The sequence below is a fragment of the Schistocerca serialis genome, chromosome 6, assembly GCF_023864345.2.
Source record: "Schistocerca serialis cubense isolate TAMUIC-IGC-003099 chromosome 6, iqSchSeri2.2, whole genome shotgun sequence".
In the NCBI taxonomy this organism is placed as follows: Eukaryota; Metazoa; Arthropoda; class Insecta; order Orthoptera; family Acrididae; genus Schistocerca; species Schistocerca serialis.
The window spans coordinates 210,001,923-210,021,313 of NC_064643.1; the positions used below are offsets into that span (position 1 = coordinate 210,001,923).

A 19,391-nucleotide genomic window follows, 5' to 3' on the forward strand; every position below is an offset into this window, starting at 1 on the left:
TCTAATTCCCTCAGCATCACCCGACTTCAGCGACGACGGCATTTTAAATTCTAGTCTTCTTGTTTACATTTTCTTTCCTTGGGATCGAATCATTTTGAGACTTTCGGAGATTTAAAGCTTCCATGTTATATGGTGAGTCTTCGTCTTAAAAAATTAAGATGAAAGGAATATCGAGAATTGTTCCATCTAACAGCGTAACAGAATATACAGGGGACAAATAAAAGTGTTCCGGATAATAGAGTTCTAGGACGCAAAGAAGTACAGTAGAGGAAAGGAAACAGTACTAATCTGAATATAGCAGATGTTGAAAGTCACCACCTTTCATCTCTTGGTACCTATGGGCCCTGCTCAGCAAGTTACTGGACTGCTTGAATTCCTACAGTCTCATCTGAAATGTTCTGCTACAGTTCTTGAAGCCAATGAAGGTTGTTGTGATACACCTTAGACTTGCGGGCTCCCGACGCAAAATAGTCGCACACCGACAGATCAGGTGACCTACGTGGCCAGCTAGGGCCGCGACCAAACTGCAGGTCCCGGTGGAGTATTCGTCCGCACGATCGAGTTGATATGTCGGTCTCTTGTGATAGACGTCGGATTGGTCTCCTGGTGAAGAGTTTTCTGATGAACTGCATCCACATTTTCTGGTGTGCTGGCACGGTGCGGGGTGTTTTCTGACTTGTTCAAAACAGATCCTCTCTGACGCCATTTTCGGACTAAGCGTCGCATGGCACTCCTTGCTGGTACTTTGACACTATTAAACTTCTTAGCAAACAACTGACAACGACTTTGCTGTCACGTAACTTCTCACAACGAACAACCGCTGCTCCATTGGGAGTGCCATCGCCCCCTTTGCATACTGACACAGCCCGTACTACTCTGGGGTGCATCACGTGGTGGGAGTAAGGTAGTGTGCGCGTCACAGGGTACGGTTGTATGCATGCAGTCACGTCCAATCGTATCCACTCTTCCAGGCCACCTTTATTTGCCCCACCCTGTACTCTCAAGTCAAAAAGAATTAAAGACATTAACTACCAGTGGTAATTGATTTATATCAATAGAGCATGTTGAAAATTTATGTCAGGTCAGGACTGGAACCTGGGTCTCCCGCTCACTCGGTAGCTAGGCTAACCACTACGCCATCCCAATACAGCGGTCACTACAATTACGCAGACTAATTTAGCATGTCTCCCGTCAGACCCAATCCCGCTCACTAGGTAGATGGGCTGACCATTATGCTGTCCCAACGCAGTGGTCACTACAACCATATGGACTACGCTAGCATGCCTCCCATTAGACCCAATCCCGTTCACTAGGTAGAAGGGCTGACAACTAAGCCATCGCAACACAGTGGTCACTACAATGACATGGACTACGCTAGCATGCCTCTCGTCAGACGCAATCCTGTTCACTGGGTAGATGCGCTAACCACTATGCCATCCCGACACAGTGGTCATTACAACCACATGGACTACACTAGCGTGCCTTGGTCAGACCCAATCCCGCTGACGAGGTAGATGGGCTGAGCATTATGCTGTCCCGATACAGTGGTCACTGCAACCACATGGAGTCATGGACTACTCTAGCATGCCTCCCATCAGGCCCAATCCCGCTCACTAGGCAGGTGGGTTGACTACTACACCATCCTGACACAGTGGTCACTACAACCACACGGACTACACTTCCGGACACGGAAGAAGAAGAAGAACTAGCATGCCTCCCGTCTGACCCAAACTCTCAACTTATACCACACACTGGTGATGTGATGCTCCTGGTCATTAGCCTCATTGTTCGCGGCATCTCCCCGATTCCCATAAGATTCTGAACTTGGTGTGCATCCGCTATGAAGAGATGATTGGCCGCTAACGCGTTAATTATATGCAAAATATATACATATACCTGGAACAACGGCGTCACATATGCAAGATTGCGCCGATGAAAGAAAGCAACGACACATTTCAGTCCTTTAAAAAGGTTAACTTAAATAGTTAGTAGAGTAGCGAGCGTTCAATATGCATTGCGAAATGTATCTTTTATGTGAAATGTAGTTGCTGGCTACACGAAAAGTGTGCGAATGTGTATTTAAAACTCCTAAAAGATGATTCTCCGTGGTTGTACGTTTAGGTTCACGTTTACATTATGAAGCGGCTGAACTCGTGAGTACAGTGAACACGAAAGAAGATATCGTTAAATTGCGTCAGAGTGGCACTGAAACGATGAAACGGAAAGTTTAATGTAAAAGAAGCAAATGCTAAACTAGTTAGTGAAAGAAAGCTCTGTTGGTGGAAAACAACCGATTACAGGTACAGAGCAAAGTGGTAAAAATTCGCATACGTGTGGTACAGACAATGTCGTCGGTGAAATATCAAGCGACAAATATAAATGGAAAATGGTTAAAAGGATAAAGGTGTAAGTGCTACAGACCTATATCATTGACGTCGGTTTGCAGTAGCGTTTTGGAGCATATACTCTATTCAAACATTATGAATCACCTCGAAGGGAACGATCTATTGATACGTAATCAGCATGGTTTCAGAAAACATCGTTCTTGTGCAACGTAGCTAGCTCTTTATTCACAAGAAGTAATGGCCACTATCGACAGGGGATCTCAAGTTGATTCCGTATTTCTAGATTTCCGGAAAGCTTTTGACACCGTTCCTCAAAAGCGACTGCTAATCAAGCTGCGGGCCTACGGGGTATCGTTTCAGTTGTGCGACTGGATTCGTGATTTCCTGTCAGGAAGGTCGAAGTTCGTAGTAATGGACGGCAAATCATCGAGTAAAACTGAAGTGATATCAGGTGTTCCCCAGGGAAGCGTCCTGGGACCTCTGCTGTTCCTGATCTATATAAATGACCTGGATGACAATCTGAGCAGTTCTCTTAGGTTGTCCGCAGATGATGCTGTAATTTACAATCTAGTAAGGTCATCCGAAGACCAGTGTGAGGTGAGTCACATGAGTTCCAAACTAAATCCGTTGGAATTCGATTACTCGATAAATAGTACAATTCTCAAGGCTGTCCATTCAACTAAGTACCTGGGTGTTAAAATTACGAACAATTTCAGTTGGAAAGGCCACATAGAAAATATTGTGGGGAAGGGGAGCCAAAGGTTGCGTTTCATTGGCAGGACACTTAGAAGATGCAACAAGTCCACTAAAGAGACAGCTTACACTACACTCGTTCGTCCTCTGTTAGAATATTGCTGCGCGGTGTGGGATCCTTACCAGGTGGGATTGACGGAGGACATCGAAAGGGTGCAAAAAAGGGCAGCTCGTTTTGTATTATCAAGTAATAAGGGAGAGAGTGTGGCAGATATGATACGCGAGTTGGGATGGAAGTCATTAAAGCAAAGACGTTTTTCGTCGCGTCGAGATCTATTTACGAATTTTCAGTCACCAACTTTCTCTTCCGAATGCGAAAATATTTTGTTGAGCCCAACCTACACAGGTAGGAATGATCATCAAAATAGAATAAGAGAAATCAGAGCTCGAACAGAAAGGTTTAGGTGTTCGTTTTTCCCGCGCGCTGTTCGGGAGTGGAATGGTAGAGAGATAGTATGATTGTGGTTCGATGAACCCTCTGCCAAGCACTTAAATGTGAATTGCAGAGTAATCATGTAGATGTAGATGTAGATGTAGATGCTAAAATGAAAGATGAGAAAAATGATTTCCTGATAATGGGCGATTCTTCTTTAAACACTTAATTGTGCCAGCCTGTAAGGCTAATGTTCAACTTGGAATACGATCCCACCAGCTAAACAAACTTTTAAAATGTATTGAATATGAAAAAAACCACGGCTGGAACTGAAAGTACCGATAGGTCTAAAGATATTTTTAATCCACGTGGGCTCAAACTCTGACGCAGCTACAGTGAGAAAGTAATCGTGAGTGACTCACGAGATCTGTTGTGTACGCAACCTCCAAGCTGGTAATTGGTGGTATTATTCATACAAGATCCGTAAATCACACTTGCGTCAACAGAATAAACAGTGATATTAGGGAAAATGGTGAAAGGCTTGGGGCAATGTTTATTGACATAAATGAGCCGTGCGCGGCTCGTGTTCGTGCCGTTTATTGCTTGACATCTTGTCTTTGCGGTACTGCCGTCTCGTTTCCTATTCGATCTACTGGCGTCACTAAGTTGCTGGCTTGCCTGCCCGTGAGTGGCGGCAGCAGCAGCGCTATCGATAAGAGCGCTCTCGTACTATCTTTGGAGCGACCGCTAGTATTTCCGGTGACTGTTTGTCAGTCGCCGTCGTCGTGCAAGACAGACTATATATAAAACAATTGAAAACGTCGAAATGACCACATCTGCCGCCGACAAGAAAAAGAATACGATCAAATCTGTCGCTGCACACGCTCTACTGGACGGACCTGCAGTGTTTTGTGGTTGCAGACTGAACTTCAGCATTGACATCAATGATTCGTTTACCCACGGTAACGGATGGTTAACAGTCGCTGTTGTACGTGGTGGTACAGGCGTACCCAATGCATCCGGACTGGAAAGCTTCGTTGATCGTGACATCATAGCCTATCGAACATATCACGTATTTCCGGGCCGTCGTCGTGCAAGACAGACTATATATAAAACAATTGAAGACGTCGAAATGACCACATCTGCCGCCGACAAGAAAAAGAATACGATCAAATCTGTCGCTGCACACGCTCTACTGGACGGACCTGCAGTCGGGACGCAGCGCCAGTCAGGTGCGGACAGCCAGTACTCGCCGACCGCTTGCGGAACACATGCACTTTCCGACGGAAGGAGATTGGAGCGGCAATGGCCGCTGGTAGGTCGTTCGGTCGGTCGTCTCACTGGGCGTCGTTTATTTGGTCTTTTGTTCGTTTCTGGGACTCGTCAGTTGATCATCTTGCCGGACGTGGGTCGGTTCCTTCCTTGTGCAGAGATGTCGGATGGCCAATGGCCAAGTGTTACCTCTGCTTGGTTGGGTCCGAGCCAGTGTGCCCTGGTCACCGTGCCTCCGAGTTGCGAACGGACATGCAAATGAGTCGGGATAGAGCTGCAGTGAGGTCCGGACAGCCAAGACTATCCCGACTGTATATATACTAAGATGGTATCTGTTCATTCTGACATGTCCGAAAGAACAGATACCATCGGTGACCATGCAGCTCGCTAGAATGAAATTATAATGAAATAAACACCCTTAGCTGCTTACAGACGTTGACATACGTCAACGGGAACAGATGAAAAATGTGTGCCCCGACTGGGACTCGAACCCGGGATTTCCTGCTTACATGGCAGACGCTCTATCCATCTGAGCCACCGAGGACACAAAGAAGAGCGCGACTGCAGGGATTTAGCTCTGGCACGCCACTCGCGAAACCCACATTCTCAACGTATTGTCCGGCTCTACATGTCCGAAAGAACAGATACCATCTTAGTATATACACTCCTGGAAATGGAAAAAAGAACACATTGACACCGGTATGTCAGACCCACCATACTTGCTCCGGACACTGCGAGAGGGCTGTACAAGCGATGATCACACGCACGGCACAGCGGACACACCAGGAACCGCGGTATTGGCCGTCGAATGGCGCTAGCTGCGCAGCATTTGTGCACCGCCGCCGTCAGTGTCAGCCAGTTTGCCGTGGCATACGGAGCTCCATCGCAGTCTTTAACACTGGTAGCATGCCGCGACAGCGTGGACGTGAACCGTATGTGCAGTTGACGGACTTTGAGCGAGGGCGTATAGTGAGCATGCGGGAGGCCGGGTGGACGTACCGCCGAATTGCTCAACACGTGGGGCGTGAGGTCTCCACAGTACATCGATGTTGTCGCCAGTGGTCGGCGGAAGGTGCACGTGCCCGTCGACCTGGGACCGGACCGCAGCGACGCACGGATGCACGCCAAGACCGTAGGATCCTACGCAGTGCCGTAGGGGACCGCACCGCCACTTCCCAGCAAATTAGGGACACTGTTGCTCCTGGGGTATCGGCGAGGACCATTCGCAACCGTCTCGATGAAGCTGGGTTACGGTCCCGCACACCGTTAGGCCGTCTTCCGCTCACGCCCCAACATCGTGCAGCCCGCCTCCAGTGGTGTCGCGACAGGCGTGAATGGAGGGACGAATGGAGACGTGTCGTCTTCAGCGATGAGAGTGGCTTCTGCCTTGGTGCCAATGATGGTCGTATGCATGTTTGGCGCCGTGCAGGTGAGCGCCACAATCAGGACTGCATACGACCGAGGCACACAGGGCCAACACCCGGCATCATGGTGTGGGGAGCGATCTCCTACACTGGCCGTACACCACTGGTGATCGTCGAGGGGACACTGAATAGTGCACGGTACATCCAAACCGTCATCGAACCCATCGTTCTACCATTCCTAGACCGGCAAGGGAACTTGCTGTTCCAACAGGACAATGCACGTCCGCATGTATCCCGTGCCACCCAACGTGCTCTAGAAGGTGTAAGTCAACTACCCTGGCCAGCAAGATCTCCGGATCTGTCCCCCATTGAGCATGTTTGGGACTGGATGAAGCGTCGTCTCACGCGGTCTGCACGTCCAGCACGAACGCTGGTCCAACTGAGGCGCCAGGTGGAAATGGCATGGCAAGCCGTTCCACAGGACTACATCCAGCATCTCTACGATCGTCTCCATGGGAGAATAGCAGCCTGCATTGCTGCGAAAGGTGGATATACACTGTACTAGTGCCGACATTGTGCATGCTCTGTTGCCTGTGTCTATGTGCCTGTGGTTCTGTCAGTGTGATCATGTGATGTATCTGACCCCAGGAATGTGTCAATAAAGTTTCCCCTTCCTGGGAGAATGAATTCACGGTGTTCTTATTTCAATTTCCAGGAGTGTATATCGTTAAAGCTCGCAGGCCACTTGACCATCTTCTTCTTCTGTGCGAATGCACAAACAGTGCCCGAGCTCTTACGGGAATCGGCAACGCGCCGCGAGTAATGAGTATAATGGGCGAGGGCACTACGAATGTAGTGCGGGACAATACGTTGAGAATGTGGGTTTCGCGGGAGGCGTGCCAGAGATAAATCCCTGCAGTCGCGCCCTTCTCTGTGTCCTCGGTGGCTCAGCTGGATAGGGCGTCTGTCATGTAAGCAGGAGATCCCGGGTTCGATACCCGGTCGGCGCACACATTTTTCATCTGTTCCCGTTGACGTATGTCAACGCCTGTAAGCAGCTAAGGGTGTTTGTTTCATTGTAATTTCATTCTAGCGAGCTGCATGGTCACCGATGGTATCTGTTCTTTCGGACATGTCCGAGTGGGGACGACCTCGGTTGGACGTTCGGTCGGTCGTCTCATCGGAAGACGTATATTTGGTCGCCGACCGGAAAGGGTTCTCTCAGTGAGTCGACTTGTCATTCGTTCTGGTTGTTCCACAGTGATTGATTTTACGATTGTTCGGGTTCTTGTGGAAGTGTTTTCGTGGAATTGTGTCTAGCTTGTGTAATTTCGACTGAGCTGTTATGTTAATGCTGTCTGCGTACTGGAGAAGGCAGTCGGTCCATTGGGACAGAGCAGCGAGGAAGTCTCTGCGGCGAAGGCGTTAGCGTAGTGTTCCGCAACGAGTTTTTCCTCGCCGTGTTGGTGCTGTCCGTACCGCGTGTAGTTTGACAGTCTTTGGTGCCGTTCATATTTTTGAGTGCTTATTGTGTCTTGACTGTATTTAGACGCCAATTTTCAAGACGTGGTGCTGCTGGTGCCTTCGTCCTCGCGGATTTTTCCGTTGTCGTGCTGTTGGTTGAGGGGAAGGGAATTGATTAGGTTGTTGGTCGGTCCTTCAGCCGTCCCTGCGTCGGGTTGCCAACCGATAATTTAGTATTACGCTTGGCTGCCTGTCTCGCCTAAACTTATGTTAGAGTTACCTCCTCAGGCCGACCCTTGGAGCACTTCTGAGCACCAATGTTCTGTTGTTTTAGATTTTGATTTTCTTTTGGTCTCAAGTATTGTGCAAGGCTTTCAGCCGTCTATTAATTTAGTTTGTTTCAATGTTAAGACAAGGCCTTCAGCAGCCTTAAATTAAAGCTTTGAACATTCTTGCTTAAACTACTTTTTTTTTAAAAAAAAAAGGGGGTTTTGTCCATTGGAAATCCTTATTATTATCCAGGCCATAAGCCTTGAGTTGTTCTATGTTCAGTATGCGGCCTTCAGTCGATCTTTGCATGAAATATTTTAAGATACGGCCTTCAGCCGTCTTAAATTAAAATTTGAAAAGTCACTTGCTTAAAACCTTTTTAAATTTTCTTCTCTGTCTGAAATTCTTGTTATCCAGGCCTCAAGCCCTCAGTTCTTCTATCTCGGTCTGAAATTCTTGTTATCCAGGCCTCAAGCCCTCAGTTCTTCTATCTCCAGTGTGTGGCCTTCAGCTAAGTTTTTATGTAAAATTTTGTAACTAAGCCCTTCGGCCGTGCGTATTCGTTAAGGAAATTATAATAACTTGTGTTCTGGCCTTCAACCGAATTGTTTTTGAACGCTTTTAAGGGGATGTGTGATTAAATGTTTTAGGAAAATAAAGTTTGTATGTTTTGTGCAACTGACAGTAACTGATTTTGGCCCCTTTCCACAATAATAACCTGATCCGCTCTGTCCTACGAAACCAGATTTAAAAAAAATGGTTCAAATGGCTCTCAGCACTATGGGACGTAACATCTTAGGTCATCAGTCCCCTAGAACTTAGAACTACTTAAACCTAACTAACCTAAGGACATCACACACATCCATGCCCGAGGCAGGATTCGAACCTGCGACCGTAGCAGTCCTGCGGTTCCGGACTGCAGCGCCAGAACCGCACGGCCACCGCGGCCGGCACCAGATTTCAATAAATAAGTTTGTGAGTGAGAAATGTCTGGGAATAGATGATCTACACGACAGTAGCTTAGAGTCTATGAACTTAACGAAAATGCTTGTAGACTTGCGTAAAATGCTACACAAATAAGAGAAACTAACACAGTCAGTTGGGGGTGACAAATTAAAGGTACAAATTGAAAAGACAATGCGTAAATAGTAAATGAAGGGCCCATATGAAACAACAGTCAACAATAAAAAAGATACTCTACTGATGCACTGGAATATCAATGGCTTAACGGCAGAATTACCGAGCTTAAATATTCTGAAATCGATGAACTTAAAATTCTACATACAGATTGTGTATCTATCAAAATCATCTGCCTAAATGAACACTGGTCAGAAGACTGAATAAAAGTTTTAAATAAAATTAACAATTTTAAGATAACTAACAGGTTTTGTAGGAAAAGTATGTCTCATGGAGGCTCCTGCATTCTTGTTGCTTCTTCAATAAATTATAAGGGTAGAGAAAATTTTAACTATTTGAATGAAGAAAGTGTGTTTGACAGACACTGTGTAAAGTTAAGTGATCTGAATCCTGCAATCTACAGCATGCCTGGAAATGCTGAAACAAAATTTTCTTAGCTAAATTTCAGTGTCTCTTAGAGAAACTACAGAAATAAAGTAAGGAAAAATTCGTGATCGCAACAAACTTCAACTTAAATGTTTTAGCTGAAAGCAGTTTAGCCATAAAATTTCGTGACTTAATTCAGAAATATGGTTTCGTACTAAATTCTTCTGAAGCTACTATTGAAAGCAGTAGATATTCACTCAGTTTTACTTCCTGGCGATATATCAAATGACGTTCGTGAAATAATCCCAGAAAGTGTCAAAAATACTTTAGAACAACTTGAATCTTGCCAACAAAATGAAGAAATCTGAAGCAAAATCATTAGAACAGAATGAAACAGAACTAACCTGGTGCAGTCAGGATACCACAGAGGCAAACCATGTCAAGCTCTAAGGCCCAAATCTTGACAATAATTTAAATTGGAAGGTACACAGTTATTACTTAGCAAAAAAAAAAAAATGAATTTTGTCAGGTGCCACAAACATAGACACCAGAAAGAAGGGCCACTGCTACTACTTTGGGTGGATTATTCGTTATGGTACAATCTTCTCGAGAAATACAGCTGATGATGATGATGATCTTTGGTTTGTGGGGCGCTCAACTGCTCATCAGCTCCCATACAATGTCCCACTTTTTACACAGTCCAGTTTGTTTACACAGTGCAATCTAGCCACTGTCACGAATGATGATGATGATGATGATGAAATGATGAGGACAACACAAACACCCAGTCCCCGAGCACATAAAATCCCCAACCCGGTCGGGGATCGAACACGGGACCCGGTGAACCAGAGGCAGCAAGAAAAAGAAAATTAGGAATACGTGTGTTTCCAAACAACAGTAATCCTATCGGCACTGTTAAAGAATTTAAAAATATTATCCATTCCTTCTTTTAATACATATATATATATATATGCAATGTTGGTTTTCGTAGACAAGAATCAACACAGACTTGACATTTTCTGTTTCCACTACAACTACCACTCTCACCACACAGATAATTTTAAAGTTCCAACACACTGTTTAAAACACTATCCCCGAAAGCCATAGGATATGGCGTTAAAATGTATAATGAAATAAGTTAACAATGTACTTAACATAGAGCTTGGTTCACTGGAAAGATTGCTACTTATTCTTCCGGGGGAAAATTACAATTTCACTATTGAAGAATTCATTGAGAACAGTTTCACAATTTGAACGAGGGAACTACATATTATTTGTGCATTTGTATCTCAAAAATGTATATAAAATAATGTTAACTTTTGCATTCTCCTTAAAATTTTCGTATTGTAAAACTTGACATGTCTCCTACGCATCACATCTAATGATTTGAAAATTGTGTAGTATGAGATGAATAAATCACACTTCATATACAGAACGCGAGGTCTAAAGTGTAAGTTGTGAGTCAGGCGCACTCCATTCTAACGGCCACTGGCAGCGGAAAGGGAAGGAAAAGAGTTCTCACAAGACACTGTCAAGCTAAAGTCATATATTTCAAACGTCGCGCCATTAAAAATGGGTTGGAAAAAACCATTCACACAAAATATTTGTGGAACATCTGCAATTGCCTTGTCTATGTGACAAGAGGAGGAGAGAGGTGTGTAACCGCTGATGACCGCGCACTTGAGCGCCCCACAAACCAAACAAACCAACCAGGTGTGTAACTCTCACAAACCGTTGCTGTTCCCAGGTTCTCACTGCAGGTGCCTATATATGTGGAGATCGTAACAAAACATTACATCTCTAACAAGCTCGCAGATATTTCGTCATACGTTGAGTAACTGCATAGTGGTATGGATTTTGAATAACCAGATTCACCTCTATGGCTTCAATCAGGTCTAGACTTGTAGTGCGAAATTATCATACCAGTTGAAAAATATGGTATTATCCATTCATGGTTTGCTGTTAATGCAGAAATTACGCAGTTACAGTTACCGGTTCTTATAACAATGTTTTGGAGAACACGCTTGTTCCTGTGACCCATCTTGGGGAACCCTTCGTGACGGCAGGCTTCTTTTTGCTTGTAGACTGGTATAACCTTTGATTAACCATTGTGCAAAACAGGTATTTACAATTTTTTACGTGAATATAGATTGCCCTGATCGCCGCTGGGTAGTATGAACCAAAACACATTACATCAGTTTTCTAGCATTTTTGCATTTCTGTTCAAATCCTGTATGCTAGTTGCATCTTCTCTCGAAAACGATGCGTCTCAGCTTTTTCGGGCAGTATGCGTTTTAGGCAAACTGATGAGGCCGAAATGACTGATGAACCTTTCATTGGCTGGAAGCTACCGAAAAAGGAAAACAAGGAAATCTACTTTAGCATTTCAGACCGTACTATGATACAATACTATTGTCACTGAACAGAGCACCGAACATGTCCATTTTAGCTGTTAGGCGCTGTTTTTTATTTGACGCCAATTCGACGATACCAAAAAAAACTCTTCTTGGGACAGATGATTTCATCATGCTTAAGAAAAGATAAAGAGTTTTATAGGATAAGTGGGCGAAAAACTTTTAAATCCCTTTCAAATATGAATAAACGTTTCCGTCACTTAACATGCAAAATTAGTAGAAAATGTAAGTTTCTCTGTTTCTGTTAATACTTTTAGTCATGATCTAAGAACAATAGTGTATGCCTTTGTCCATTTTGCCTATCTTGAAGAATTTTTGAATCGGTTTGAATTGGCATGGTTCGCTGACTTTTATCTTTCGTATCATCTACCACTGCAGGACACAGTTGAAAGACACTGCCTTTAAAACAAGTAAGGAAGTAGAGATAATTTTGGTGGCCACTGTGGTCAAGTCACTGGCCCTTCCATACCAAGCCATCGAATAACAATAATTTCATATAATTTATTTAACTGTTCAGACTTTATTCCACGAGCCATCAGTCTCCTAACTTGTTTGATGTGGCCCGCCACGAATGCCTCTCCGGTGCCAATCTCTTCATGTCAGAGTAGCACTTGTAACCTACGTCCTCCGTTAGTTGCTGGATGTATTCCAATCACTGATTTCCTCTACAGTTTTAACCCTCTACAGCTTCCTCTAGTACCATAGAAGTTATTCCGCGATGTCTTAACAGATGTCCTACCATCCTGTCCCTTCTTCTCTTCTTGTCAGTGTTTTCCATATATGTCGTTCCGCGTCTATTCTCCGGAGAACCTCCTTATTCTTTATTTAATTAACCCCACTTCTGCAGCACCACATCTCAAACGCTTCGATTCCTTTCTGTTCCTGTTTTTCCATACTCCAAGTTTCACTATAATACACACACCAAAAAATGTTTTGCATCACCCCGATTCCCTGAACTCCTGTAGACAGACGTTGACTGTGGATATTGTATTACAGACACAGTCCCTTTGACTCTTCAGAGCTGTCACTAAACCCGCCCGAAGGTGTAAACAACCATGCATGGGCAGCGCCTATTAGACGGAGGGGGTCCGACAGCCGATCAGTTCCAGTCATTCCACAAGGAAGGAGGTACACGGCTCGTGTTGTTTGTAGTCCAACAATGCCTAGACGGTCAATACCGCGATTTGATCGCGTCTGCATTGTTACTTTGTGCCAGGAAGCGCTCTCAACAAGGGAAGAGTCCAGGCATCTCGAAGTGAACCAAAGAGATGTTGTTCGGACATGGGCCGGCCGGTGTGGCCGAGCGGTTCTAGGCGCTACAGTCTCGAACTGAGCGACCGCTCCCGTCGCAGGTTCGAATCCTGCCTCGGGCATGGATGTGTGTGAGGTCCTTAGGTTAGTTAGGTTTAAGTAGTTCTAAGTTCTAGGGGACTGATGACCTCAGATGTTAAGTCCCACAGTGCTCAGAGTCATTTGAATAATTTTTTGTTCGAACATGGCGGAGATACAGAGAGACTGGAACTGTCGATGAGGTGCCTCGCTCAGGCCGACCAAGTGCTAGTGCTACAGTGGATGACCGCTACCTACGGTATGGCTCCGAGGAATGCTGACAGCAATGCCACCATCTTCAATAATGCTTTTCGTGCAGGACGTCGTGTTACGACTCAAACTGTGCACAATAGGCTGCATGATGCGCAAATTCACTACCCACGTCCATGACGAGGTCCATCTTTGCAACCACGACACCACGCAGCGCGGTACAAATGGGCTCCACAACATGCCGAATGGACCGCGCAGTACTGGCGTCACCTTCTCTTCACCGATCAGTATCGCATATGCCTTCAACCAGACAATCGTCGGAGACGTGTATGGAGGCAACCTGGTCAGGCTGAACGCCTTAGACACACCGTCCAGCGAGTGCAGCAAGGTTGATGGTCCTAATGGCTCTGAGAACTATGGGACTTAACATCTGAGGTCATCAGTCCCCTAGAACTTAGAATTACTAAACCTAACTAACCTAAGGACATCACACACATCCATGCCCGAGGCAGGGTTCGAACCTGCGATCGTAGTGGTTGCGCAGTTCCAGACTGAAGCCCGTAGAACCGCTCGGCCACTCTGGCGGGCAGCAAGGTTGAGGTTCTCTGCTGTTTTGGAGTGGCATTATGTGGGGCCGACGTACGCCGCTGGTGGTCATGGAAGGCGCCATAACGGCTGTTCGATACGTGAATGCCATCCTCCGACCGATAGTGCAACCATATCGGCAAAGTATTGGAGAGGCATTCGCCTTCATGGACGACAATTCGCACCCCCATCGTGCACAACTTGTGAATGACTTCCTTCAGGATAACGACATGGCCAGCATGTTTTCCAGACAAGAACCCTATCGAACATGCCTGGGAGAGATTGAAAAGGGCTGTCTATGGATGACGTGACCCACCAACCACTCTGAGGGATCTACTCCGAATCGCCATTGAGGAGTGGGGCAATCTGGACCAACAGTGCCTTGGTGAACTTATGGATAGTATACCACGACGAATACACGCACGCATCAATGCAAGAGGACATGCTACTGGGTATTAGAGGTACCGGTGTGTACAGCAGTCTGGACCACCACCTCTGAAGGTCTCGCTGTATGGTGGTACAACATGCAATGTGTGGTTTTCATGAGGTATAAAGTGGGCATAAATTACGTTTATGTTGACCTCTATTCCAATTTTCTGTACAGGTACCGGAGCTCTCGGAACCGAGGCGATGGAAACCTTTTTTTTGTTGTGTGTACAGTGCAGTGCTCCAAACGTATATTCTCAGAATGTCTCCGCAGATCGTCTTTCATTATCGGAAACAGATGGAAGTCAGACGGTGCTAAATCTGGACTGTATGGAGGATGTCGTACGGTGGCGATATTCAGTCTCTGAAGTTTTGCTGGGGTGGCACGTGAAGCGTCTGGTTTGGCATTGTCATGCTGCAGGAAAACATTTCCCTTTTCCTTTCGTTTCAGAGTTCGCAGCGTTGTGATGTAACGCTCTGAATTTATTTTGTTCCACGATTAAGGAAATCAACGTGGATAACACCATCTGAGTCCCAGAACACTACCATCCTGATTTAGGTTTTCCGTGATTTCCCTAAATCACTCCAGGCAAATGCTGGGATGGTTCATTTGAAAGGGCACGGCCGACTTCCTTCCACGTCCTTCGCTAATCTGACGAGACCGATGACCTCGCTGTCTGGTCTCCTTCCCCAAACCAACCCAACCCAACCCAGAACACTGTGGCCATGATTTTTCCAGCTGAGGGCTGCGTCTTGAATTTCTTTTTTTGGGGCGAGCCTTTGTGTCGATATTCCACAGCCTGACGTTTCGTCTCCGGGTCGTAATGGTGTACCCACGTTTCGTCTCCTGTAACAGTTGAATGGAGAAAGGCGTCACCTTCATTCTCGTAATGCGACAGGTGTTCCTGGCAAATTTCAAGTCCGTGCGCTTTCATTTCAGGAGTCAGCATCCGGGGTACTCAACGTGCACAGATCTTCTGATAGCCAAGCAAAGCAATTATGTGACCCACACGTTCTTGTGAAATGCCGATTGTGCTTGCAGTTTCTCTCTGAGTGATACGACAATCGTCCTGAATCAGTCTGTCAACATTTTGCTTGTGAAACTCGGTGGTTGCTGTCACAGGACGTCCAACTCTTTGTTTGCCACGCAGTTCAGATGTTATCGCCCCAACATCTTTCAACATACTCGCCCAACGACGCACAGTACTCACATCAACACAATCATCATAAACTGTTCTCATTCTCTGATGAATCTCCTTTGGGGTGACACCTTGTGCTGTCAATAATTCAGTGACTGCACGTTGCTTAAATCGCATTGACCGACTATCTGCGCAGAGTTGCATGCTGTACACTGTAACAACAACGCTAAAGCCGTCGCCACACGGACCGTGCTGTCGAACGTTAACGTTTGGCCTGCCAAGTTCAACGTGCTGCTGAACGCTCAGGAACGATGCGACTTGTGCATACGGTACGTGGGCTCCAACGTGGTACACGCAATGATAACGCACTCCAGCGGCAGTTGTGGGATGTTTCTAGTTCGTAAATCACACTGTTTGCTAAACGGGCGCACATAAAATTCCCACGTTAGCTCTATTAAAACGCAGATTTCCTCCATCGTCCATATGCTAGTCACGTTGTTCTATATGTAATATACACAAATAAAAACTTTAATGTCCAAGTACATGTTTTAAGACGAAAAGGAAAGTACGTACCGTAAGCACAATCAATAAGCACACAGAATTATAAAAGTTCCATTACAACAGTCCGGTACAATTTTGGAATACTTCTCCGCATAACATAAACATTATTTCATCATTCCCACATTATAGTAAAACTCCAAGGTCATCCTTACTTAATCACTGTTCCTACCTATTAGCACAATCTTTGCAACATGTGAATTACCAAACGTAAAAGATAAACGAGCAAAATATCTTTAAACAAGTAGCGCAAGCAGTCCTGTAGATTAATCCAAGCGAACAAACTCACTCCTCAAAAAGGTGAACTTATATTTAAATAACATCAAATATTATAATATATACTTACATTAAACTAATAACAAAGCATCAGAACCTATTAGAAACGCGAATGTTAGAGAAAAAATTGTTGGCTAGGGGGAGACGCGAACTACCAACATCTTATTCGGTTATTTTAAATATCAGTGACACTGCTGACTACGCTGAACCAACAACACAGAAATTGGAGCCCATATTAGCCTGTTCTCTCTTGCTAAAAGATTTAATCGTAGCTGTGTTACTAATTGAAATTTAATTATAACAATTTGTACCAAGAACAATGCATTTGTGGTGGATCCTCAGTGTATCGTTGCCTTCAAATGGCATAGTCTTATAATACGCAAGATGCAATAATTCTTTTGCCACGAATATGATAGTTCTTATTATTTTACTGCAACGAATCACACAGTCAACAAGGTGTTTTCGAGTGATTCCCAATTTTATGGTGCTCAGAAACGGCATATACACGTATAGGCTTGAAACGAATGCCAATATGGCGCCTCACAACTCCGTGCTAAAGGGAGTTGGCGTGCGTGTGACGTAGGTGACAATGTGCCACCTGATTGGTCAGCGCTCAGACGCACGCTCAGAATATCTGACATGCTAGATATTGCTCTGCACGCTCGGAAAGACTCCCGAACGTCCTATTCCACACTATGACGTCGGAAACTCGGCACGCTCAACGCTAAACGTTCGGATGCACAGTCCATGTGCCGACGGCTTAAGCCTTAAGGCTTCCCGCCAACTGGAGCTATAGAGAAGAGGCTACGGAACAAGCCAGTACCAGCCACATACCAATGCTGCCAACTGTTGAAGAGTTACGAAGGTGGAGGCATTACTTTTCAGTCAACCCTCGTAGATATGTGAATTTATAACTCTGTAACAAAGGTATTTTCGTGATTTTTATATATATATATATATATATATATATATATATATATATATAGGGTTCGTCAAAAAAATGTATACACACTTTGAAGCATCATAGAAAATTTATTTCCCGTTCTACAATGTTAAATTTCTGGAAATGGAAAGCTTAAAGTCCAATTGGAAAAATGAATGTACTTTGCTAATGTGATTAATGTTCAAACTGGTGGCCTTCAGCATCAATACATTTCTGAGTACGAGTCACCACTGATTCTGTACATCGTACCAAAGTGTCCAATGAGATTTCTACGCACACCGCCTGAATCTCATTCCAAAGTGTGTCCAGGTTACGTGGTTTACGTTTGTACAGCTCATCTTTTACTGTGCCCTATAAGAAACTGTGCCCTATAAGAAGAAATCCAGCGGCATGAGGTCTGGAGAGCGTGCAGGAAACTCGATTGGTCCCCTGCGTCCTATCCACTGGCCTGGCACATTGTGATCCACATATGCTCATACATCCCTATTATAGTGCGGCGAGGCGCCATCTTGTTGGAAATAAAACTCATCATTACCGTATAATGCACGAATGGCAGGGAATATGGAGTCAGCAAGCATTGTTAGGTACGTTTCTCCAGTAACAGTACCTTCAAAGCGGAAAGGCGCAATGAGTCCCCTTGCAGACAAACCACACCACACATTTACACCAGGCAAATTCACAGCCTTTTCAACTGTAATGTGAGGATTATCTTCAGCCCAGTACACACAATTGTGCCTATTGACAGTTCCATTGAGTTTGAATTGGGCTTCATCCGACCAAATTATGCTACTCATAAATCCCGGTTCACGTATCACCATCTCCTGAACCCAAATTTTTGGCCCAATTAGTTTTTGTGAAATCGAGTGATAAACTGTGTCAAAGCAGTCGACACACCATGTGTCTGAACAGGCGAGCACTGAAATGATGATAAAATCGCGCACATCGCGGAATGCGGGGAGCACGTCTCTGTAGCAGCGAAAGGGTTAATGCGGCCGTAGTGGCTTTACTTCATAAACTGCGCGCTCCCCCCTAAACGTAAGTTAGCGAACTATACTATGGCGCTGCTTCTCTTGGTGCGTACAACTGGCAACGCAGCAATATCCCGCGTCTGGGCGGGCATGCGCGAACCGCCAAGATAAAAGAATTGAACTATAGCACTTACATTACTCTCACGTGCCACTTGCCTTGAAGATTTTTGAGGCAAACGCTGAAACAAAGACCGCAGTAGTGGAATCATGACTTGTAGCTGTACGAGGTCGCCCTGCTCGACATTTATGCACATCACACACTGTTCAATCAATTTCGAATTTGTCTCGTAGACGTGTAATTGTTAACCTTGAAGGTGGTTCTGTACCACACTCACTTCTCCACTGTCTTCGAACCGCAGCTACATTATCAAACTTCCAGTACCACTTAATTATCTGCTTACGCGCTTCGAAGCTCAAACGCACGTCCGCCATGTTGCAGTTACTTCCTTGCCACTGCTGCCACCTGCTGAAGAAACATAACATTACTTTCACACAGATATTTAACCTTGTAGAACGGGAGATAAATTGTCTATGACAGTTCAAAGTGTGTATACATTTTTTTGACGCACCCTGTATATTTTGTAGTTTGCAAACTTGGAGGTCTTCGTTTATCGTACGTCAAATAAATTGGTAATAAGCGTTATAGTGAGTGTGTGTGTGTGTTGTGTGTTTAGGCGCGCTGGGCACGGCGGCGTCCGGCTGGCTGACGAGCGCGCTGCTGCTGGGTCGGGCGCTGCCCACGCGGCCCCACCTGCTGCTGCTCAGCCTCTCCCTGACGCAGCTGGCGCGCGTGCTGCTCGCCGGATTCCCCTTCTCCGCCACGTCGGCGCTCTCCGGCAGGTAAGGCCGGTATTATACACTATCAAATTTCTTTGTCCAATATCTTTGTCAAAGACATTTGATGGTGTAATAGGGAACTTTGTCAAATGTCGTCCAATATTTGATCAACTCTAGGGCCTCGCTGTCGATTTGATCAAAGAAGTCGCTTCTCTTCTGTTCACTGCAATGTGACATGCTGCCGCATGGAGCGCTAGCATCGCTACAGCAGTCTGTCGTCTGCAGTGTTTTAATAAACATTGCCGGTAAATACATTTGGAGTGTGCCGACAACCACAAAATTAATAGAGATGTATGAAGCTG

The 19,391-nt window shown here is 45.3% G+C and overlaps 1 protein-coding gene across 1 annotated transcript in view; it reads left to right on the top strand.

Annotated features, from left to right (window-relative positions):
- LOC126483885 (visual pigment-like receptor peropsin) overlaps window positions 1-19,391 on the top strand; it is a 165,396-nt gene that overhangs the window by 3,450 nt on the left and 142,555 nt on the right. The window contains exon 2 of the mRNA XM_050107142.1: window positions 18,927-19,092. Coding sequence (XP_049963099.1) covers window positions 18,927-19,092 — 166 coding nt within the window. The remainder of the gene's footprint in view (window positions 1-18,926; window positions 19,093-19,391) is intronic.